We start from the raw sequence: 24013 nt of genomic DNA, 5'->3' as shown, positions 1-24013 counted from the left end.
AAGTGATCCTCCCGCCTCAAGACTCCCAAAGTGCTGAGATTACAGGTATGAGCTAAGGCCCTGCCCTGTAAGCAATTTCTGATACTCCAAACAAAAGTAAGAATTTTCTGAAAATGTCCTGTGGGACAAAGAAGTCTCTTCCTGTCTATTCATACACAATCCTTAGCATACAGCTTGCTTTTTGGCACTGAACTTAAGAAAATACTGGCTTGACAAACCTACAAAACATGAATTTCACACCACAGTGTTTCTCAATGAGTGCTACTGGCATTTCTGCAGACAATTCCTCATTATGTGGGACTAGCTGGCATTCAGCATTCCTGGTGCCAGCCTACTGAATACCCAGAAGAGATTTCGACAATAAAAAAATGCCCCTATGCCATTTCCAAATGTCTGTGGGTGTAGGGAGGGTGTTGGGGGCTATTGCTCCTAGCTGAGGACGAGTGGGCCAGCGAGTCAAAAAACGAGACAGAATCCCATAGTTCTTAGGGCATTTAGAAAGGAAATTAGGTTTGGGTTCTGAGGGCTTAATTTTTAAGCTTCCCTAAATTTCTTTTGAATTTATTGCTTAGTTCCATGCTGTGTCTGCCTGCTTCTCTACCCAGGCTATAGAAAATAAAATCCTTTATGATTCTATATGTCCATCAATGATTTTACATGGGATGCTGAGGTGAGGCGGGGAGTACTTCTGTATATGCACTTCGGTGAACCATACGCTTGTACTGATCAATTCCTGCATCAGTCCTCCATATCTATAGTTTGTCTCTTCACATTAACTCCTGCTATAAGAGCATTGCTGTCACTTCCCTTGCTGCTCCCTCTTCTCCCAACGAGTGTGTTTATTCTACTCATGTGTATTGGGTCTTACTGTGTACCAGACACTGCTAACTGCTTTACATCTATTAACCTTGGTGATCCTCACAGTGACTGTATGAGGCAGGTATATTATTACCCCTTATTTTACTCATAATGGAATTAATAAACTTGCTTAAGTTTATATGCTAATGGAGAGTTAGGATTTAAAATCTGCAGCCTGGTTCTAGAGTTTATGTTTTTGACATATAAACCACAGTATTTCACAAATCACTCAATGTGCATTTCTGCACACATGAAGGGATGTATTTTCTTACTTTCTCATCTACTTTGGGACTCCTTTTTCCCCACCCCCCGGGACCCCTTCTTATACCTAGGAGAAAACACCTCTTTACCCATATCATAGTCCAAATTTCTTGTCTCCAGCTTTTCATTATAGTAGAAAACTGACATCCCCTATGGCCTCTTCCATGGAAGCCAGAATTTTCCTCACTTTCCTGAGACAGTGAAGAGTCAATTTTCTCCATAACTATCAGTATTATTTGAAGACTATCGTATTTCCCTTGACTTTATGCTTTTTTTTTTGAGTCGGAGTCCTGCTCTGTTGCCCAGGCTGAAGTGTAATGAGTGGCACGATCTCAGCTCACTGCAGCCTCTGCCTCCTGGGCTCAAGTGATTCTCCTGCCTCAGCCTCCAGAGTAGCTGGGATTACAGGCATGTGCCACCACACCCAGCTAATTTTTGTATTTTTAGTAGAGATGGGGTTTCACCATGTTGGCCATGCTAGTCTCAAACTCCTAACCTCAGGTGATCTGCCCACCTCGGCCTCCCAAAGTGCTGGGATTACAGGTGTGAGCCACCACGCCTGGCCCTCTTTACACTTTTCATTCTTCAATCACTGCCACAGCTAGGCTCCTTACTGTGACTCATATTCATCTTTCTGGATGAATTCTGAGCCCAGATTGTTTTCCTTCTTTTTAATCGATTTCCTCTAACTGTCTTAAAAACTTCAACTTCTGGCAGGATGTGGTGTTTCAGGCCTGTAATCCCAGCACTTTGGGAGGCCAAGGCAGGAGGATCACTTGAGGCCAGGAGTTTGAGACCAGCCTGGGCAACACAGTGGCACCCTGTCTATATAGTAAAAAACAAACAAAAGCCCTTCAACTTCTGTGTTAAATGGAATTAAGCAAATCAATTGTAGTATATTTGTTTGATGGAAAATACCATTGAAAACAACGTTACAGGCTAGGTAAGGTGGCTCACACCTGGAATCCCAGCACTTCGGGAGGCCGAAGCAGGAGGATTGCTTACACCCAGGACTTTGAGACCAGCCTGGGCAACATGGTAAGACCCTGTTTTTACAAAAAAATACAAACAATTAGCCAGGCATGGTGATGTGCACCTGCAGTCCCAGCTACTGAAGAGGCTTAGGTGGGAGAATCACTTGAGCCTGGGAGGCAGAGGTTGCAGTGAGCTAAGATTGCACCACCGCACTCAAGCCTGAGCCACAGAGAGAGATGCTGTGTCAGAACAACAACAACAATGTTATAAAGTATAGAAATGTAATTTTTTTTTTTTTTGAGGTGGAGACTCACCCTGTCACCCAGGCTGGAGTGCAGTGGTGCAATCTCGGCTCACTGCAACCTCTGCCTCCTGGGTTCAAGCGATTCTCCCACCTCAGCCTCCCAAGTAGCTGGGACTACAGGCACGTACCACCACGCCCGGCTAATTTTTTGTATTTTTAGCAGAGACAGGGTTTCACCGTGTTAGCCAGGATGGTTTTGATCTCCTGACTTTGTGATCTGCCCCTCTTGGCCTCCCAAAGTGTTGGGATTACAGGCGTGAGCCACTGCGCCCAGCCCAGAAATGTAATTAACATGAAAATGTATAATCTATTAAGTTTATCTATGATCTATTAAATAAAAGCAAGTTATGAAAATGCATGCATGAGGACGGGTGTGGTGGCTCATGCCTGTAATCCCAGCACTTTAGGAGGCTGAGGCAGGTGGATCATTTGAGGTCAGGAGTTTGAGACAGGCTTGGCCAACATGGTGAAACTCCATCTCTACTAAAAATACAAAAATTAGCCGGGTGTGGTGGCATGCACCTGTAGTTCCAGCTGCTGGGGAGGCTGAGGCAGGAGAATCGCTTGAACCCAGGAGGCAGGGGTTGCAGTGAGCCGAGATCGTGCCATTGCACTCCAGCCTGGGTGACAGAGCAAGACTCCAACTCAAAAAAAAAAAAAAAAAAAAAAGCACGCATGGTATTATCTACCTTTTAAAAATATATATACATGGAAAGAAATATAACAGGCCAGCCACAGTGGCTCACACCTATAATCCCAGCACTTTGGGAGGCTGAGGCAGGGCAGATTGCTTGAGCCAGGAGTTCAAGACCAGCCTGGCCAACATAGTGAGACCCCAACTTTATTAAAAGAAAAAAATACAACAAATGTTACCAGTGATTATCTCTAGGTAATAGGCTCATGGGTGATGTTTTATTCTTTATGCTTTTTTTTTTCTTTTTTTTGAGACAGCGTCTCATTCTGTCACCCAGGCTGGAGTGCAGTGGTATGATCTCGGCTCACTGCAACCTCCGCCTCCCAGGTTTGAGCAATTCTCCTGCCTCAGCCTCCCAAGTAGCTGGGACTGCAGGCATGCACCACCATACCTGGCTAGTTTTTGTATTTTTAGTAGAGACAGGTTTCCCCACATTGGCCAGGCTGGTCTCACACTCCTGACTTCAACTGATCCATCCACCTTAGCCTCCCAAAATGCTGGGATTACAGGTGTGAGCCACTGCACCTGGCCATGTAGTTTGTTTTTATAAATTAAATATGATTTACTTGTACAATAAAATACTTTAAAAGCACGTGTTTGATTAACCTCTAAGCTCCCCTGCTCTGTAACTTCAGAGTTAGTATTCTTCACACCCAGCAGCCACATGGAAACATAGCCAAAGGCCCTAATCTTTGAATTTTAGTCTAGTATGAGCAAATCCTCTCCACATTATTTACTAATCACTTCTTAGGCACACTAGACACTACTCACAGACAGAATGGATTCCCTGAGCAGTTACTGAATGTATGGATGTTTAGGTTTTTTATGTGCTCAAATCTCCTTCCTGGATCTCTCTAATCAATCTCTCATTTACAGTCTTCTTTTTTTTTGTTTTTTCCTGAGACAGAGTCTCGCTCTGTCACCCAGGCCGGAGTGCAGTGGCGCGATCTCAGCTCACTGCAAGCTCCGCCTCTCCAGTTCATGTCATTCTCCTGCCTCAGCCTCCCGAGTAGCTGGGACTATAGGCGCCCGCCACCATGCCTGGCTAATTTTTGTTTTTTTCTTTTTTTTGTATTTTTAGTAGAGGCAGGGTTTCACTGTATTAGCCAGGATGGTCTCAATCTCCTGACCTCGTGATTCGCCCACCTCAGCCTCCCAAAGTGCTGGGATTACAGGTGTGAGACACCGCGCCTGGCCCTCATTTGTAGTCTTCTATACTATAAGTGATTTGCCACAGAAAGACCAAAAACTACTAGAACTAGCCTACTACAAATGCCTGGATTCAAATTAAAATTGGTCTTTTTTACTGCTTAGTAATCTTTTACCCACTTCTTAATGTCCACATTTGTTGTTCCAGACCTTCACTTGACATTAACCCACAATCCCATCTGCCTCTAAATCTCATTATTCATTAGGCCGCATCTCCTAAATGTGTTTAATGGTTGATATTAAGGTTTCTCTGAAACCTCAAGGTTAAGATTACAATGAGGTTGAAACAAGGATAAATACAAATGTAGCATTTAAAATCAACTACCTGTACAATGTCCCACTTTAAGGAAGAGCTGGTAAATGGGTGGCAAGAAGATAATAGTAACAGTTAAGTTATTAAGGTAACTGGAAAAGCATGTATATTAATACATCTAACTATATCACCTAGCTGTTACATGTAGATAAAGCTAACCTAATTGTACAGCAATGTAATGAGTCTGAAGAAAGAACAGTATAAATGAAGACAGAGAACCTACAGAGAAGATAGAAAAGAGCAAAAATTTGGCTAGTTGTCTTTTGTATGTGATCTGTCCAATAAACACAAGCATTCCAGTCTGCTTAGGGTGACTATCCTTGGGCAGAAAAAAAAAAAATATATATATATATATACACACACACACACACACACACATACACATATACACACACATACATATATACACACACATACACTATATACACACACATACACACACATGTACATATATACACACAAACACACACCCCTACATATATACATCTAACCGAAATCTTTCTTGAACTTTAAACCTATTTTTCAAACAGCTTACTTGAACGCCCCAGAGATATCTCTAAACAAGTACAAAATTAAATTCATTATCCTATCTAGCAAACCTGCTCTTCCCTCTACTATTCTCTATCTTGACAAATAGTTTTATACCCCACATCTGGGAATAACCCTTGATTCTTCCCTTCTATGCTACCCTTTGATACTACTGATATCCAATCAATCACCAAGTTCATTCAAACAAATAAATTTTTAAAAGTTCATTCAAACTTGGTGATTGAAGACTAATTTGATAGTACTGATATCCAGTCAATTCACCAAGTTCTACTTTGTCTATCACTTTAATCTCATCCGTTGCCATTACCATAAATTTTATTTTATTTTATCTTGTTATTTTTTGAGATGGAGAATCGCTTGAACCTGGGAGGCGGAGGTTGCAGTGAGCTGAGATCACACCACTGCACTCCAGCCTGGCTGACACAGCGGGACTCCGTTTCAAAATAAATAAATAAATAAAATAAAGATAATAATCTCCTTAATACATTATTATGATACAAAACACAAGTAAAGTGCTTACAACAGTATCTGGTAAAGTGCTTACAACAGTATCTGGCACATAGTACTCAATGCATTTTACCTGCTATTATCATCATCATCAACATCATCATTACCAGTCACCAGACTATAAGCTCCTTAAGAGCAGAAACCAGGTCTTAATTCATCCTTGTATCTCTAGGCACATAGCAATGTGCCTGGTATAAGGAGAATCAGTAGGTATTCTATTTTGAACTCACCCTATGTCCACATCATCCTAGTAAACCCTGACTGACAGCTGGTCACCCTTCCTAGATAAGGTCTGCCTCATTTCTCTTTAACTGCAAAGAAACAGTCCAATACTGTCAGTTCATACAATGTCCTTAATCCCCACCAAAACACACTGCTGTCTCTAAATGTAGTTTCATTCAGCCTTAGAGACCTATCCGCATCCCCTTCCTTCTCTAAAGCTAATCCTTCTCTAAAACCAACATTTCTCCTGCACCCTTTAGGTATTACTGTCATTCTTATTTAATATCAAGAAAACAGAGGCCTAGAGAGGTTACACAATTCTGCTAGTGACTGGCAGAGCCAGGTTTGTCCAACTTCACCATCTACCTGCTTTTCCAGTTTGGACACTGAATAATATTAGAAGGCAGATGACAAACCAGGGGAAAGTATTTCAACATTAATGAAATTTAAAAAGTCAAACACTGTAATGGAAAGATGAACACAGAAAAGGCACAAGCAAGTCAGAAAAGAAAATACATTGATAACTACAAGCAAATAAAAATGTTCACTCTTAGTAATTAAATGCAAATTAATATAAGAAATCATTTCTCACCTATCAAATCAGCAAGGATTTTATTTACAATTATAAAGGGCTGGGCAAATGAGTATTTTTCCCTCTGGGCTTTTTCAATTTTTTTTGTTTTTACTAGAGATGGGGTCTCACTATATTGCCTAGGTTGGTCTTGAATTCCTAAGCTCACGTGATCCTCCCATCTCAGCCTCCCAAAGTGCTGGGATTACAGACTGAGTCACTGCACCTGGTTGCAAATGAGTATTTTCATACAGCTGGCGGGAGTACATGTGGAGGGCATTTTGTAATACAACACTAAGTCTTAAAAATGTATATATCTCTTTGCTATAATAATCCTACTTCCAAAAATTTATCCTAAGTAAATAATTATGGCTGTGATAACACTATGATAAACAATATTGTAGCTATTTATTTTTTTTGAGACGGAGTTTTGCTCTGTCCCCCAGGCTGGAATGCAGTGGCGCGATCTCAGCTCACTGCAACCTCCCTGTCCTGGGCTCAAGCGATTCTCCTGCCTCAGCCTCTTGAGTAGCTGGGATTACAGGCATGCGCCACCATACTCGGCTAATTGTTTGTATTTTTAGTAGAGACAGGTTTTGCTATGTTGGCCAGGCTGGTCTCGAACTCCTGACCTCAAGTGATCCACCCACCTTGGCCTCCCAAAGTGCTGAGATTACAGGTGTGAGCCACTGTGCCTGGCCTGTGGCTATTTATAACAGTAGAAAAATTGGAAACAGAAATAACATAAATGTCCAGCAGGGAACTGGCTAAATAAATGGAGAAAACATCCTTCACTGGTTGGGCTCAGCCAGGGGGGCTCATGTCTGTAATCCCAGCAGTTTGGGAGGCTGAGGCGGGCGGATCACCTGAGGTCAGGAGTTTGAGAGCCTGGCCAACACAGTGAAACCCCGTTTCTACTAAAAATAAAAAAAATTAGCTAGGCGTGGTGGCACGTGCCTGTAATCCCGGCTACTTGAGAGGCTGAGGCAGGAGAATCACTTGAACCTGGGAGGTGGAGGTTGCAGTGAACCGAGATCGGGCCATTGCACTCTGGCCTGGGCAACAGAGTGAGACTCTGTCTCAAAAAAAAAAAAAAAAAAAAGGCCAGGTGCAGTGGCTCAAGCTTGTAATCCCAGTACTTTGGAAGGCCAAGGCGGGCAGATCATGAGGTCAGGAGTTCGAGACCAGCCTGGCCAACACAGTGAAATCCCCATCTCTACTAAAACACACACACACACAAAAATAGGCTGGGCGTGGCGGCATGAGCCTGTAATCCCAGCTACTCAGGAGGCTGAAGCAGAAGAATCGCTTGAACATGGGAGGCGGAGGTTGCAGTGAGCCGAGATCGCACCGCTGCACTCCAGCCTGGGCGATAGGAGCGAGACTCCATCTCAAAACAAACTAACAACAACAACAAAAATCCTTCACTTCATAGGATTGTTGCAAAGTGTACATTAATTAAATGAGAAAAAGCACTTAAGATAATGCCTGACATACATGTGTGTAATAAATTATAGCTAATATTATAGCAAATTTATAAGAAGAAATATTATATAGCCATTAAAATTATATTGCTGATGACATAATACAGTAAAATAAAAAGCAGGTTACAACAGAGTATAAAGACCCAACATTTGTTTTTACTATATACATGAACACATAAACACTTATGCAAAGTATCGGTCTATATGTGTGTTAAGAAACTAAAGAATTTTTTTTAATGTGTATGTGCCAAAATGTTAAAGAGTGGTGATCTCTTGGTGGTATGATTTTACTTTGTTTGCAATTTTCATAGTTTCCCATATATTTTAATAAGTATGTGTTATTCTTTTTTTGGTTTGTTTGTTTTTTGAGACCAGGTCTTGGTCTGTTGCCCAGGCTGCAGTGACACAATCACAGCTCACTGCAGCCTCGATCTCCTGGGTTCAAACAATCTTCCCTGCCTCAGGCTCCTGAGTAGCTGGGACCACAAGCACATGTCACCACCCCTGCCTAACTTTTGTATTTTTGCAGAGATGGGGTTTTGCCATGTTGCCCAGGCTGGTCTCGAACCTCTGGGCTCAAGATTTCCACCTGCCTTGGCCTCCCAAAGTGCTGGGATTATAGGCATGAGCCACCATGTCCAGGTGTATATGAATTACGCTTTTAATGAGAAAGATAAAAATTTGGGGGACTGGGCATGGTGGCTCACGCCTGTAATCCTAGCACTTTGGGAAGCCGAGGTAGGTGGATCACCTGAAGTCAGGAGTTCAAGACCAGCCTGGCCAACATGGTGAAACCCCGTCTCTACTAAATATACAAAAATTAGCCAGGCACGGTGGTGCACACCTGTAGTCCCAACTACTCGGGAGGTTGAGGCAGGAAAATTGCTTGAACCTGGGAGGTGGAGGTTGCAATGAGTGGAGGTCACACCGCTGCACTCCAGCCTGGGTGACAAAGCAATACTCCGTCTCAAAAAAAAAAAAAAAAAAAAGTTTTGGTGGGGATGGGAATTTAGGTAGTTGTATTCCTTTAGAAGAAACAAGAAGTATTCAGTTTGCCTATTTGGTCAAAGATGAATACTCAACATAAATTTATATAATAACTAAAATAATTATGAAAGAAACACTTGTTTCACATTATGAACATTTAAGGGTCTAAAAAAAAAATGACAAGAAGAAACAAAGAAATACAAGAGAAAGAGGGAGGAAGGAATGGGGAGAAAAACACACAGGGAGACAGGCAGGGAAGATAAGGAGGATGCAGAGGCAGAGACTTAAGTGCTAGAGGTTCCTTTCAATTCTGTGACAGTTACCAAGCATCTATGTGCCAAGCAGTGTGTGTGAATATGACATAACTTCCGCCTTCACAAAAAACTTATGTTCTGGCCAGGGGTGGTGGCTCACGCCTGTAATCCCAGTACTTTGGGAGGCTGAGGCAGGTGGATCATTTGAGGTCAGGAGTTCTAGACCGACCTCATCAATATGGTGAAACCCTGTGTCTACTAAAAAAAAAAAAAAAAAAAAAAAAAAAAAAATTAGCTGGGCATGGTGGTGAACTCGCGTAATCTCAACTACTAGGGAGGCTGGGGCAGGAGAATCACTTGAACCCTGGGAGGTGGAGGCTGCAGTGAGCCAACATGGTGCCACTGCACTCAGTCTGGGTGATGGAGCGAGACTCCACCTCGGAAAAAAAAAAAAAGAAAGAAAACCAAAAAACCTCACAAAACTTATGCTCTGTTTAGTTCCATGTTTTCTTGCCATATCACACACAAAAAAACCTGAACCCTAAAAATGACATTAGAACTAAGAGCCTATCCAAGAGCCACCAAATTATAAGGAGAATCTGTTAACTATTCTGATGTATCCTGCTATCCACTTGGCTATATCTTCAAAGTTATCATTTTCTTTTCAGGTCTAATTTAACTAATAAAACTGCTCTCATGACTCTTCATGTAGACTAAAAATCCTTAAAATCTGAGGGTGCTCTGTTCTGAATGAGAAAGAAGCCCACTAGGTAGGCATTTTTCTCTGGGCTTCAACAGAGAACTGGGAACTAAAGAGATCCAGCCATGGGCAGAATTTCCTCACCACTAGTTAAGCAAAAAGAACAGCAGGCTAAGCAAGACAATCTCTGTTGTTCTTTTTTTTTTTTTTTTTTTTTGAGATGGAGTCTTGCTCTGTCACCCAAGCTGGAGCTTGGGTAAGCGATCTTGGCTCACTGCAAGCTCCGCCTCCCAGGTTCACGCCATTCTCCTGCCTCAGCCTCCTGAGTAGCTGGGACCACAGGCGCCCGCCACCATGCCCGGCTAATTTTTTGTATTTTTAGTAGAGACAGGGTTTCACCATGTTAGCCAGGATGGTCTCGATCTCCTGACCTTGAGACCCGCCCGCCTTGGCCTCCCAAAGTGCTGGGATTACAAGCGTAAGCCACTGTGCCCGGCCCTCTGTTGTTCTTTCTAGCTCCACTACTCTGTAGACTAATGGAACCTGGAATCCTGTGATTACATTTTATTTAGAAACCTGAAAAATGTTTCATCCTGTTCAATTTATGCAAAGATGGCTAATCCCAGAACATCAAGTTTAGACTGTGATACAATGATAGTGTTTACAGGGGAGCTATTATTTTAGCCAGTTCCCTGGAAGCAGGATAATCAAATGCTTGTAAGACTCAAATCCATGCTATGGAACATATGCTCCTAAAACCACAAAGTGGTTAAAATATTAATTAACCTCTTGGAACGGATGTGTTCCTGAAAAGTAGTGAATTTTGGTAAATCATATCAAATCAAACTTAAATAACAATGAGAGGGGCTGGGCTTGGTGGCTCACACCTGTAATCCCAGCACTTTGGGAGACTGAGGCAGGCAGATCGCTTGAGCCCAGGAGATCGAGACTAGCCTGGGCAACATGGTGAAACCCTGTCTCTACAAAAATTACAAAAATTAGCCAGGCGTGGTGGCGCGCACCTGTGGTTTCAGCTACTTGGTAGGCTAAGGTGGGAGGATGGCTTGAGCCTGGGAGGCAGAGGCTGCGATGAGCTGAGATCGCGCCACTGCCCTCCAGCCTGGGTAATGGAAACGAGACCTTGTCTTAAAACGAAACAAAACAAAAAACAGAGAGAGAGGGGTATTCTATTAAAGCAGTCAGTGTCCTCCATCCTTCTAAGGTCCAGAACCCTTTCCTTAGGAAAATAACATGCACATACACAAAAGAAGTTTCATACAATTTCAGGAGTTCCTGAACCCTATGTAAAAACCCCATTGTCTTAAAAGAGCTCAAAGTTAAAAGGCACTCACAAATAATTCTTTTTTAAACAACCATAGTTATTAAAGTTAAATTTTTCAGTATCACTAATCTATATTTTTACATATTAGGTTTATTTAAAGTGGGATTTTTGCTTTGAACGCAAATTTGTGGTTTTGATTTTTTTAAAAAATAGACCCACAGATGATCATCAACAAGTGCTTGAGACATTATCTGTACCTTTCCCAAGAAATTCTTACCAGTGTGTGTTTTCATGTGTTCGTCGAAGTACTGCTTCATGTTGAAATCCTTGCCACACCACTGGCACATGAACTGTTTGTGCCCAATATGAATGCTCATGTGGGAGCGTAGCTGGTACTTGTACTGAAACCTTTCGTCACAGTTCTGCATTGGACACAGTGGAGATTTTTGAATGCCAAGCATAGTAGCTTTACCTAAGCCCACCCTAACACAGCGTCTGATACTAGGCTTATTTTTCATACTCAAAATAGAACCTGCTTGTGTCAGCTATTTGGCTTTGCTGTATTTCTGCAGGTGAGTTACTAATAAAAGGGAAATTTCCTCACAAAATTATCACTGAAGTATACTCGACTTCTCAGAATCACTCAGGAAAGAAAAATAAGTATTATGTGTTATTTCCAAGTTAACCCAATCTAAGAGAGTTAACAGTGTGTTAAAAGTGACATTTTTCTACCTTGCAGTGATAGCACACACAGAGCTCAGAACACATGTCTGAAAGTTCTGTGGAAGGCAGCCTTGTGCCTCCTGCTCCAGCACACCTCTCTCTCACTGGTCCGCCATCTACGCAAACACTAGCCCCTAGGCCTGGGCCTGTAGGTAGCACATTCCTTACCTCGCATCTGAAGGGCTTCTCTCCAGAATGCTGCAAGGAGTGCACCTTGAGTGACATACTGCGTTTGAATGATTTTCCACAGGTTTCGCATGTAAATGGCATGTCTTTTGTGTGTGCTGCAACACAGAATGTACTTAGTGTCAAAACAAAATCCACCAAAAAGCTCAAACTAAAAAGGTATCCTACTGTAAAGCAATTATGCCATCCTAATTTTCTACACTGATTTGTGAGGCTTTTTTTTTTTTTTTTTTTTTTTGAGATGGAGTCTTGCTCTGTCGCACAGGCCGGAGTGCAGTGGCACAATCTTGGCTCACTGCAACCTCTGCCCCCTGGGTTCAAGTGATTATCCTGCCTCAGCCTCCCAAAGTAGCTGGGATTACAGGCATGCACCACCACGCCCAGCTAATTTTTGTATTTTTAGTAGAGACAGGGTTTCGCCACGTTTGCCAGGCTGGTTTCGAACTCCTGACTTAAAGTGATTTGCCTACCTCAGCCTCCCAAAGTGCTGGGATTACAGGCGTGAGCCACCACACCTGGCCTTTGTGAGGCTCTAATAGTAATGTCTGAAGAGAAAATAATGTTGAAAAGAAAGCTGAGTGTGTACCGTCCAATTTGGTGATACTTACTGAAGACATATTGCATTCAGTTTCAACACGTCAAAACTGATTAGGGCAATTCCTCATATCCTGCCCAATCCAGGGCATAAAGCACACAGAAGAACAAGGGAAAATTATAGGTATAAGAGAAAAGCAGAAAAACTTACCAACCATGTGTTTCCGCACATGAGCCATGGTATAGAATTTCTTCTCACAAATTTCACAGGAAAATTTCTTTTCTGCATATCCATGGACGATCTTGATATGTTCATGAAGGGACCAGAGTTTCTTGAACGATTTGTTACAGGAAACACACTGAGCAGGATAAATAGAAATAATATTTATAGGGGCTTACAGCATGCCATACCAGCCTACTGGCAGATGAAGCAGATGTGCTTTAGGTTCACAGCACAAGGCCAGAATCCAGATAAGTGCTATTCTTCCACAGAGCCCAGATTCCAACACCATCATCCGTATGTTCTATTTTCTAAGATGCATCTTTTAGACACTCTTTGGGAGTATGAAAACAATGGCAAAAACTAAGACAAAAAGTGGAAAGTTCCACTAACATCAAAGAATTCACTGCTATTATGAAGTTAGTATTGTACCTATGAAAAGAAACGTCAAGTTTGTTTATTTATTTATTTTGAGACAGAGCCTCACTCTGTCGCCCAGGCTAGAGTGCAGTGGCGCGATCTAGGCTCACTGCAACCTCTACCTCCCGGGTTCAAGCGACTCTCCTGCCTCAGCCTCTCAAGTAGCTGGGATTACAGGCGGGCGTCACCATTCCCGGCTAATTTTTTTTGTATTTTTAGTAGAGACAGGGTTTCACTGTGTTGGCCAGGGTGATCTCGGTCTTCTGGCCTCGTGATCCACCCACCTCAGCCTCCCAAAGTACTGCGATTACAGGCATGAGTCACTGCGCCCAGCCAAGTTTTTTTATTTTTAAACAGAAGTTGCAAGACATTCAAGTTTTAAAAATATATGTATTAAGCAAGTGTGGCTGCCTCCTCCACATCAGTTAGTAAGGGTTTACCAGAGAATATAAACTAATTTTAAATTAGTGTAATAAAAACAAGATTAAACAAAATACATATTAGTGGTATAGGTATCATAGGAAGGTAGAAATATACAAATATTTTTATGCCTTAGAAAATGCATTTGGATCCAGGCGCAGTGGCTCACGCCTGTAATCCCAGCACTCTGGGAGGCCAAGACAGGTGGATCACCTGAGGTCAGGAGTTTGAGACCAGCCTGACCAACACGGAGAAACCCCATCTCTACAAAATTAGCCGGGTGTGGTGGCGCATGCCTGTAATCCCAGCTACTCAGGAGGCTGAGGCAGGAGAATCTCTTGAACCGGGAGGTGGAAGTTGCGGTGAGCCGAGATCGCGCCATTGCACTCCAGCCTGGGCAGCGAAGAGTGAAACTCCATCTCAAAAAAAAAAAAAAAAAAAAAAAAGAAAAGAAAACGCATTTGGAGCATTTATTAATATGAATAATTGAAATGTTATATTTCCCCAAATCTAATTTATACTTTCAAACACGTCCCTCGGGCAGAATATACCCTCTGAACTCTTAGTATCACTCTCTCTCTTAAAATTATTTTTTTTGAGATGGAGTCTCACTCTGTCACCCAGGCTGGAGTGCAGTGGTGTGATCTCGGCTCACCACAACCTCCACCTCCTGGGTTCAAGCAATTCTCCTGCCTCAGCCTCCCGAGTAGCTGGGACTACAGGTGCGTGCCACCATGCCTGGCTAATTTTTGTATTTTTAGCAGAGACGAGGTTTCACTATGTTGGCCAGGTCTCGAACTCCTGACCTTGTGATCTGCCCACCTCGGCCTCCCAAAGTGCTGGGATTACAGGTGTGAGCTACTGCACCCAGCCTCACTATCTGTTTCTTAAAAAAATTTAAAAAAAATTTTTTTTTTAGTCTAAACTTTAATGAACTAAAGCCTATCCCTTTTCCCTTACAGATCAGTTCCAGGGCTCTCTTGCAAGAATCTGTAGAAAACACACACCACACTGCCTAGTTCCTTGTATCATGAATCATTAATAGCCTGGAATATTAGGCATAATGTGTATCAAAATATTTCTGGTTAAAGCAAAACAATACTAGAAAGCCCTTGGTAATCATTAGACCCTTGGATACTTAAGGGAACATGTTAATATTCACTATAAAGATCTCTAAACATCATTGTCACTTCAGGTAACAAGAACTCTGAAAAGAGTTAAAAGATAAACCTCTGGTTGGAAAATGCTCTAGAAAAGGACAGACTACTACTATCAGCCATTTTGTAGGGCAGGTTTTTTGTTTTGTTTTTAGACAGTCTCACTCTGTTGCTCAAGCTGGAATGCAGTGGTGCTATCATGGCTTACTGCAGGATCAATCTCCTGGGCTCAGGCAACCCTCCCAAAGTGCTGAGATTACAGGCGTGAGTGACTGCACCCAGCCTCAGGGGAGGGTTTTAGTTTTTTTTTTTTGAGACGGAGCTTCACTCTTCTTGCCCAGGCTGGAGTGCAACGGCGTAATCTCGGCTCACTGCAACCTCCGCCTCCCGGGTTCAAGAGATTCTCCTGCCTCAGCCTCCTGAGTAGCTGGGATTGCAGGCATGTGCCACCACACTTGGCTAATTTTGTATTTTTAATAGAGACGGGGTTTCTCCATGTTCATCAGGCTGGTCTCGAACTCCTGACCTCAGGTGATCCACCCGCCTTGGCCTCCCAAAGTGCTAGGATTACAGGTGTGAGCCACTGCACCCGGTCTGGGTTTTAGTTTTTACTTGTTACCAGGTCATCAGGATTATTAGGATCTATACATAAGAACAAAGTACAGTGTTCTTTAGGAATGTGAATAAAGTTCATTTAGCAGAATCCACAAAACTTAAACACAAATTTAAAAGTAGTATGATGAAGAATCGTGAGGAAAGTCACACACAAGAAGTATTTATTAAATGTTTTCTTTTCTGTAACTTAAACAGATTTAAGTTAAAAAAAAAAAAACCCACAAAACCTATATATAAAGATCAAGAACACTTTCAGTAATGGATCATTACAGAATCCAAGTTTGACCCCTAGAGTGCAGCAGTGCACCACACTCCCTTTGGCCTGAAGAGGTGCAAACAATTCATACCCAAGCCAGGGCACTGGCAGTTACCGAAGGATATGGTCTCCATGACTCAGTCTTCTTTTATTTACCCAGCGTGTCGGAGATCAAGTCACAATTGATGAATCAAAAGCGGTGAATTTTTAGCAAATGCAATTTCCATTTTTTAAAACTCTAAGGTAGAGCAATGATCTCAGATGTTGATTAAAAGCAACAGAAGAAAAGTGAAACTTAAAAAGTGACTACCAATATTAGAAGCACACCAAAAAACAAACCAAACCAACACAATTTATCCTTTATAAGTTTAGCTTAAATATGGTACAAAATATTTCTGTTACATATCTTATGGAGACATGAATAGACTTACCTCTTATGAATATTCATTAATATGCATTCACATGTGCAAACCAATATAACTGCAATCTACTTGACAATATAATTAGCATACCTCTTTAACCTATCACAATATAGTCCTTTCACAACACCAGCCTGGTTTGAATACCATTATTTTGTTACCTTAACAATACTGTACAGTGGCATTATGTAACCCTACTGCCAGGTGGGCAACATTTTCAACCAGCTCAGCCTCTGCTTAAAGTTTGCATATTCCCATGGGCTCAGCCTCTTGGCAAATTTAGTGTTGTCATCTCTCCAAAGGTAAAAGCAAACTCACTGCTGAAGATCTTCCATTTCCACCGGTCTGAGTCATTATGGTTTTTGTCCCCATCAGCTGTACTAGAATCTGGCATCCTTGTAAACCCAGAAAGGGACCTTTCTCTACTCCTAACCTTTAATCAGTAACTCCTACCTCCACAGAGAAGATGCCAGAATGAATTCTAATACACGTCCTACAACAGTGAATCTCAGTGCAAAGTTGGTGTTGATTTTAACCTCCTGGTCAATCAACTATAACAGATCCCCCTTCCAGTGTGCCTGGGTTCCCACTAGTCCAGCGTCAAATTTAATGCTTTTGAAATAAAAGCCTTGGTTTAGAAAAGACCAAAGCAGGAGCTTTTCAAATGATAAACTGGTGAAATCTGTCCCTTCAGCCTCTATTGTATTTATTCTCTTGGGCGGATACCAGATGAATCTGAACAGCCAGGTTCTATCCTGAAAAGTTTGCCCTCTCGGTGATGAAACCTACCTGAATGTTTTTTTCACAGTCTGTTTGCTGGTGAAGGGACAGCTCACTTTCCAGGACAAACTTCTTGCCACATTTATCACAAATCTGCATGCGCCTATGAGTAACGTTCATGTGCTTCTCCAGGTACCAGCGAGTGTTAAATACCCTGGGGCACTTCTCACAGGTCAGAGTCTCTTTCTCTTCACACTTAGCTTTCTGGACTGGTGCTTTGGGCTCCTTTGTGGCCCGCTTCTTACGCTTAGGTGGCTCTACACTCTTCCTACGACCTCTTGTAGTTCTGGGAGTAGGGGAAGTGGTAGCTGCGGCAACAGAGGCAGCTCTCCTGGTTCTCCTTTGTGTAACGCTGACTTTCTCTACTATCTTCTCCTTTTTCTTCTGCTTTTCATTCTCTCCATAGTCATTGCTGTCATCTGTGGCCTCTTCCTCACTCTCTTCCTCTTCCTCCTCACTGCTTGTCTTAAGAACAGGAGTCTCTTTGGACTGAGAAGAGACACCCTTTTCCCCTTTAGATACATTTAATGTTTGATTATTAAGGTTTACCTCCACTATGATCTGCTCCCTTTTGTAAGAGACTTCTTCCTCTTCCTCTTCTGTGTCATCAGAATTCTCCCGGTCTTCCTTAACAGCATGCACGTCAGACACTGCTCTTGTCTCCCTGAAATATGGCTGTTCTTCTGTTTCATGGAGATGTGGTTTGCTCATCTTGGTGTCCACTAACACAGAATAAGGACTTCCTGACTCCCTTTTGTACACTTTGGTGGACAGGTCAAGTTCTTGGTTGGCACCATGATAAAAGGAAGATGGCACTTGACCACGACGGCTATCTTCTTGTGCCATTCCTGCTACATGCACAGCACAGTTTTCAACCAGCTCCTGACAAGAACTGGCTGTGTGGCTCATTGGTAAGTGGCCCAATTTATTAAACAGTTCAGACTATAAAGAAAATAGCTTTAAAACAAGGTAATTATTAAGACTCAAATCTTTTCTCATCCACAAAGAATCACTCAAATGAAAAAAAGATATTCCTGGAAACTGTGTGCAATTTTTCCAGTGTTGCAGCACCAAAGCATGAGTCAAAAAGGTTTGGTATTATGGCAAGAGCAGAGCACTAGTGATTTTTCTTCTGAAGAGAGCTGCAAGCGACTTGGGAGCATGTTATCTACAAAGAAAAGCAAAGAGGAAAAAAAATCAGGTAATACCACTATTTCATTTTTATAGCATGTATTTAAATCACAAGAAACATGGCTTAAATAATAATAATAATTATTATTATTTTGAGATGTAGTGTCACTCTGTCACCCAGGCTGGAGTGCAGTATGCAATCCTGGCTCACTGCAACCTCTGCTGCCTGGGTTCAAGCGATTCCCCTGCCTTAGCCTCCCGAGTAGCTGGGGTTACAGGCGCCCGCCACCACACCTGGCTAATTTTTGTATTTTTAGTAGAGACGGGGTTTCGCCATCTTGGCCAGGCTGGTTTTGAACTCATGACCTTGTGATCCACCTGCCTGGGGCTCCCAAAGTGCTGGGATTACAAGCATGAGCCACCACGCCTGGCCAAAATTATTAAACTCTTTACATATACAATGCTTTTAACTGCTTAAATGTTTCAGTATGAGCCATTATTTTACTGGATTACAGGAATTCATAAACATTTTTCTGTTAGACTATAAATTTTACAACAGCAAAAGCCACATCTGTCCAGTTCACTGAGATATCCTCAGAGCTTAGCACAGTGTCTAGCATACAGTATATATTTGATGAATAAAATAGTATTGCACAGTATTCATTTTCCTAGATACTACGGAATATGCTGATATGGCAAAATATACGGTCTCTATCCACAAGACCTTTACAGTCTAGTTTACAACGTGTTGGGCATGAAACACGTAAGAGCTTTATATTGGCTGACTTTCTTTCAACATCAATCACCATGTCCACCACAGTGAGAGCTCGCAGAACAAAGGTGGTAGTGGGGCAGGCATTGTGGTCCCCGGAAATAAAACAGCTAATTGACATAACTATAGAAGAGAAGAAAAATGTCCTTGGCCTTAAATAATTTATAATCTAGGTTTAAATATAATTGTTTTCAGGTTTATTGGAGGAATTTCAAAGTTGCCAAATATTTTAACATTTGTTCTGTGCATAGCTCACTACATCCACTCAGTAAGTTGGTGATTTTTTATGTCAGTTGCACAGGAGTCTAAATTCTAAGAAACCATAACCATGAGGTTGATATGGTTCCAAGAAAAATAAAATCATCCAATATTAATTTTTAAAAAGCTTAGAACGGCATATAATTTGCTTTGTGACATACCTCACATTGCTGTTTAGCCAACCCACCTATCCTCTGAGTCATATGAATATTACTATAAACACATACCGGGTCTAGTTGACAAAAGGAAATGAGTATTTATTAAATGCCTGCTATGGACATAGGCACTATAATAGTTTTTATCGTTCATTATTTATGCTTAATACCCACCACAAAACTGTGGGGTTGAATTTTTTTTTTTTTTTTTTAAGACTGTCTCGGGCCAGGCATGGTGGCTCACACCTGTAATCCCAGCACTTTGGGAGGCCAAGGTAGTCGGATCACGAGGTCAGGAGATCGAGACCATCCTGGCCAACATGGTGAAACCCCATCTCTACTGAAAATACAAAAATGAGCTGAGCATAGTGGCATGTACCTGTAATCCCAGCTACTCAGGAGGCGGAGGCAGGAGAATTGCTTGAACCCAGGAGGTGGAGATTGTAGTGAGCTGAGATTGTGCCACTGCACTCCAGCCTGGTGACACGGCTAGACTCTGTCTCAAAAAAAAAAAAAAAAAGGACAGGGTCTCACTCCGTTGCTTGGGCTGCAGTGCAGTGGTGCAATCATGGCTCACTGCAGCCTCAACCTTCTGGGCTCAAGTGATCCTCCCACCTCAGCCTCCTGAACAGCTAGGACCACAGGCATGCACCACCACACCCGGCTAATTTTTAAAAAAATTTTTAGAGATGGGGTCTCCCTATGTTACCCAGGCTGGTGGGACTGATTTTTAAATGCATTTTTTATCAAAATAATCATTTTAAAAATTCATAGTTTTACAATTCAAATGTATTGGCCATACTCCAATTTATCTCGGTCCCATTCCCTGGAGGCAATAATGCTGTTTTAGCTGCCCCCCTCTCCATTTAATTCTATATTTCTACATAATTTGATTATATTTCTGTTTCTGGACTTTTTATTTCAATTTCAGATATTACCTTGTCTTTCTCTATAGTTTTCTTACCTTATTGTTCCCAACTCTTCCCTCATGCTCCCAATATAGTTATATCACAACTTTGAAAAAAATCAGTATTTATGACTAACATTATTACTATGAGTAGTTCACAATTATTTCTATCACTCTTATGCTAGTCCTTTGTCTTCTCTTCCATTTTGTCTTCCATTTCCTTTTTCCTTGTGAATTTATTCTTTTTCAAAAAAATTATTTTACTTTTGCTTTCATGGAATTTCAGGAAGGAGTGGTAATAAATGTTACCATGTTTTACTTGACATCTGGATAGACATATTCCTACTTTCTTGTATTTATAAACGGTAAAATTACGGCTCAGAGAGGCAACATAATTTGTCTAAGATCACAAGTCGCTCAAACGACAGAGGTAGTATTTGACTCCAGGCCTGCCCGACTCCAAAGCTCATGGTCTATTTCTACTATGACAGATGACACCTTGAAATAATTTAAACTCAATTATTCTTTTAACTGCTTATCTTTTTGTACCAGTTTCATGCCTCATATTTTAAGCAGGAAAATCCTAGCAACCTTATTCTACTTTTGCCAAAACTTCTCACCCATGGAAATAATGTGAACTACTATGACTATCATTTAAATAAACTCATATTATCTCAAGTAAGGGAGGAATGATGGTAAAGTTCAATTAACTAGCAAAAGCTAAGAGTTAAACAAAAATCAGAAAGTCAAAGAAAAAAATAGAGTAATCATTAATTCATTTTCCAAATATTTCTGGCTCTCGGCTTTCTGGGCACATGGTAGGCTATTTTTTTTTTGGAGACGGAGTCTCATTCTGTCACCCAGGCTGGAGTGCAGTGGTGCGATCTTGGCTCACTGCAACCACACCTCTTGGGTTCAAGCAATTCTCCTGTCTCAGCCTCTGGAGTAGCTGGGGCTATTAGGCGCATACCACCATGCCCAGCTCATTTTTTTTTTTTTTTTTTTGAGACAGAGTCTTGCTCTGTCACCCAGGCTAGAGTGCAGTGGCGCAATCTTGGTTCACTGCAAACTCCATCTCCCGGGTTCAAGCAATTCTCCTGCCTCAACCTCCCAAAGTGCTGGGATTACAGGCGTGAGCCACTGCACCCAGCCTAGGCTACACTTTTAAAGCCACGCCCACAACTTCTATTCCCTGTAGTTAGATGGGGCCCTGTGACTACTTCTGGTCAGCATATTATGAGAAGTGACAGGGAGACGCAGGGCATTTACTAACCAATATAAAATCCTTAAGACTTCTTTTCCTTCTGGCACAGTGGCTAGCAATCTTCCAGGTGATGGTTGCTCTCAGCTTGGTCCCCTAACTAAGATGACCTACTGGATAGACATATGTATTTTCTTGGTGTTTTTTGTTTTGTTTTGAGACAGAGTCTCACTCTGTCACCCAGGCTGGAGTGCTGTGGCATGATCTCGGCTCACTGCAACCTCTGCCTCCCAGGTTCAAGCGATTCTCCTGTCTCAGACTCCTGAATAGCTGGGACTACAGGCGCCCACCACCACACCCGTTTTGTTTTTTTTTTTTTTGTATTTTTAGTAGAGACAGGGTTTTACCATGTTGGTCAGGCTGGTCTCGAACTCCTGACCACAGATGATCCACCCGCCTTGGCCTCCCAAAGTGCTGGAATTACAGGCGTGAGCCACCGCACCCAGCCACACAGTGTGTTTTCAAAGCCACTGAGATCTTGCATTGTTTATTACCACAGCATAATTTGGCTTATCCAAGCTGCTACGAGTAGAAACCAGAAGTGGGGTGCTGCCTTACCAAAAAGCCTAAAATATATGACGAAGCCTTAGGAGCTGGGTGGAAGGAGGCAAGGAAAGTTATTGGAGGCTAAAAGATTAGCAACTTATATTATGCAGTGGTGAAATGATCAGTGAAACTATCAGCTATCGCAGAAGGTACATATTATACCACAAGAGCTAGCAGCTCTAGTGGGAAAATGGACTATTACAAGTGTGTTGTACTGTTAACACTGTTAGTTGTATTTAACAAATTATTACATGAAAAGGATGAATTCAGAAAATAATGATCAGTTTATAATCAAGAATAAAAGAAATCCAGAAAGTCAGGGATTTGCAGAGTAAGAACAGGCAAGTGCTTAATGTAAAACTGAAGTCTTTGAGCTACAAAGCCTGAATATAATTCAGTCTTGAGGCAAGGATCAAATCAAATATTTGGCTTTCACAATCACTTATTAAGATGGTACTCAATAAAATAGCTTTTCTAAAGAGACTAAAGATGAGTTCTGCTACAAAGCATATTTCTCTAATGTGAATTAATTCAAATGCTATTAGTAAATAGGGAAATGATAGCAGAATAACTCAGAAATAATGTGAGTTTATACAAGATTTTCCCAAGTTAAATGTCTGAAGTGATCAGGAGCAAGCTTTCCCAAAATTACAGAGAAAGCAAGCCTTAGTAAAATACACGAAGACCTCAAGAAAAAAGCTAAACACTCTACTTCTGTACCTTCCTTTAATACAAGTAATGGTTCATTCAGTGGCTTCATGAACAAAAACTCTTTCCACTTTATACTTGATGAAGCTGAGAGAACAGTCACACCTCAGAGATATTGCCAGTTCGGCTCCAGATCACCGCAATAAAGCAAACACCTCAATAAAGCAAGTCACACAAATTTTTTGGTTTCATTGTGCATATAAGTTATGTTTACATTACACTGTAGTCTATTAAGTGTGCAATAGCTTTATATCTTAAAAAAAAATGTACATGCTTTAATTTAAAAATAATTTATTGTGGCCGGGCGCGGGGGCTCATGCCTGTAATCCCAGCACTTTGGGAGGCCGAGGTGGGCAGATCACGAGGTCAGGAGATCGAGACCATCCTGGCTAACATGGTGAAACCCCGTCTCTACTAAAAATACAAAAAATTAGCCGGGCGTGGTGGCTGGCGCCTGTAGTCCCAGCTACTCAGGAGGCTGAGGCAGGAGAATGGCGTGAACCCAGGAGGTGGAGCTTGCAGTGAGCCGAGATCGCGCCACTGCACTACAGCCTGGGTGACAGAGCAAGATTCCGTCTCAATAAATAAATAAATAAATAAATGTTAAAAATGTTAGCGATTATCTGATCCTTCAGTGAATCAATCATTTTGCCGATGGGGGGGTCTTGCTTCAATGTTGATGGATGCTACATGATCAGGGTGGTGGTTGCTGAAGGTTGGGGTGGCTGTGGCAATTTCTTAAAATAAGACAACAATGAAATTTGCTGCATTAACTTATTCTTCCTTTCATAAAAGATCTCTCTGTAGGATGTGATGCTGTTTGATAACACTTTACCCACAGTAGAACTTCTTTCAAAATTGGAGTTAATCCTCTCAAATCCAGCCACTGCTTTATCAACTAAGTTTATGAATGAATATTCTAAATCCTTTGTCATTCCAATAATGTTCACAACATCTTCACCAGGAGTAGATTCCATCTAAAGAAGTAGATTCCACCTGTTTGAGTTTTATCAAAAGATGGCAGCAATTCAGTCACCTTCAGGCTCCACTTCTAATTCTAGTTCTGTTGCTATATCCACATCTGCAGTGACTTCCTCCACTGAAGTGTTGAAACCCTCAAAGTCATCCATGAGGCTTGGAATCAACTCCTCTAAACTCCTGTTTATGTTGATATTTTGACCTCTTCCTATGAATCACAAATGTTCTTAATGGCATCTAGAGTGGTGAATCCTTTCTAGAAGATTTTCAAATTACTTTGCCCAGACCCATCAGAGGAATCACTATCTACGGCAGCTATAGTACAAAATCAATTTCTTAAATAATAAGACTAGGAGGTAAAAATTACTCATTGATCCATGGGCTACAGAATGAATGT

General features: G+C 41.6%; 1 protein-coding gene across 6 annotated transcripts in view; it reads right to left on the bottom strand.

The window, feature by feature from the left end:
• Positions 1–24013, bottom strand: part of ZNF652 (zinc finger protein 652) — a 71987-nt gene that overhangs the window by 7750 nt on the left and 40224 nt on the right. For 5 of the 6 annotated variants that reach the window (XM_063655971.1, XM_054460012.2, XM_054460015.2 and 2 more), the window contains exons 2-5: positions 16910–18068; positions 12825–12972; positions 12062–12177; positions 11448–11592 (exon numbers count right to left, since the gene is read on the bottom strand). In XM_063655971.1, coding sequence (XP_063512041.1) covers positions 11448–11592; positions 12062–12177; positions 12825–12972; positions 16910–17809 — 1309 coding nt within the window. In that variant the 5' untranslated portion in view covers positions 17810–18068. The remainder of the gene's footprint in view (positions 1–11447; positions 11593–12061; positions 12178–12824; positions 12973–16909; positions 18069–24013) is intronic. The other variant, XM_054460016.2, reaches the window with a different exon arrangement.

The sequence above is a fragment of the Pongo pygmaeus genome, chromosome 19 (genome assembly GCF_028885625.2).
Source record: "Pongo pygmaeus isolate AG05252 chromosome 19, NHGRI_mPonPyg2-v2.0_pri, whole genome shotgun sequence".
Taxonomy (NCBI): Eukaryota; Metazoa; Chordata; class Mammalia; order Primates; family Hominidae; genus Pongo; species Pongo pygmaeus.
The sequence above is the reverse complement of the archived record's forward strand: the minus strand, read 5'-3'. Positions and strand labels throughout refer to the sequence as shown.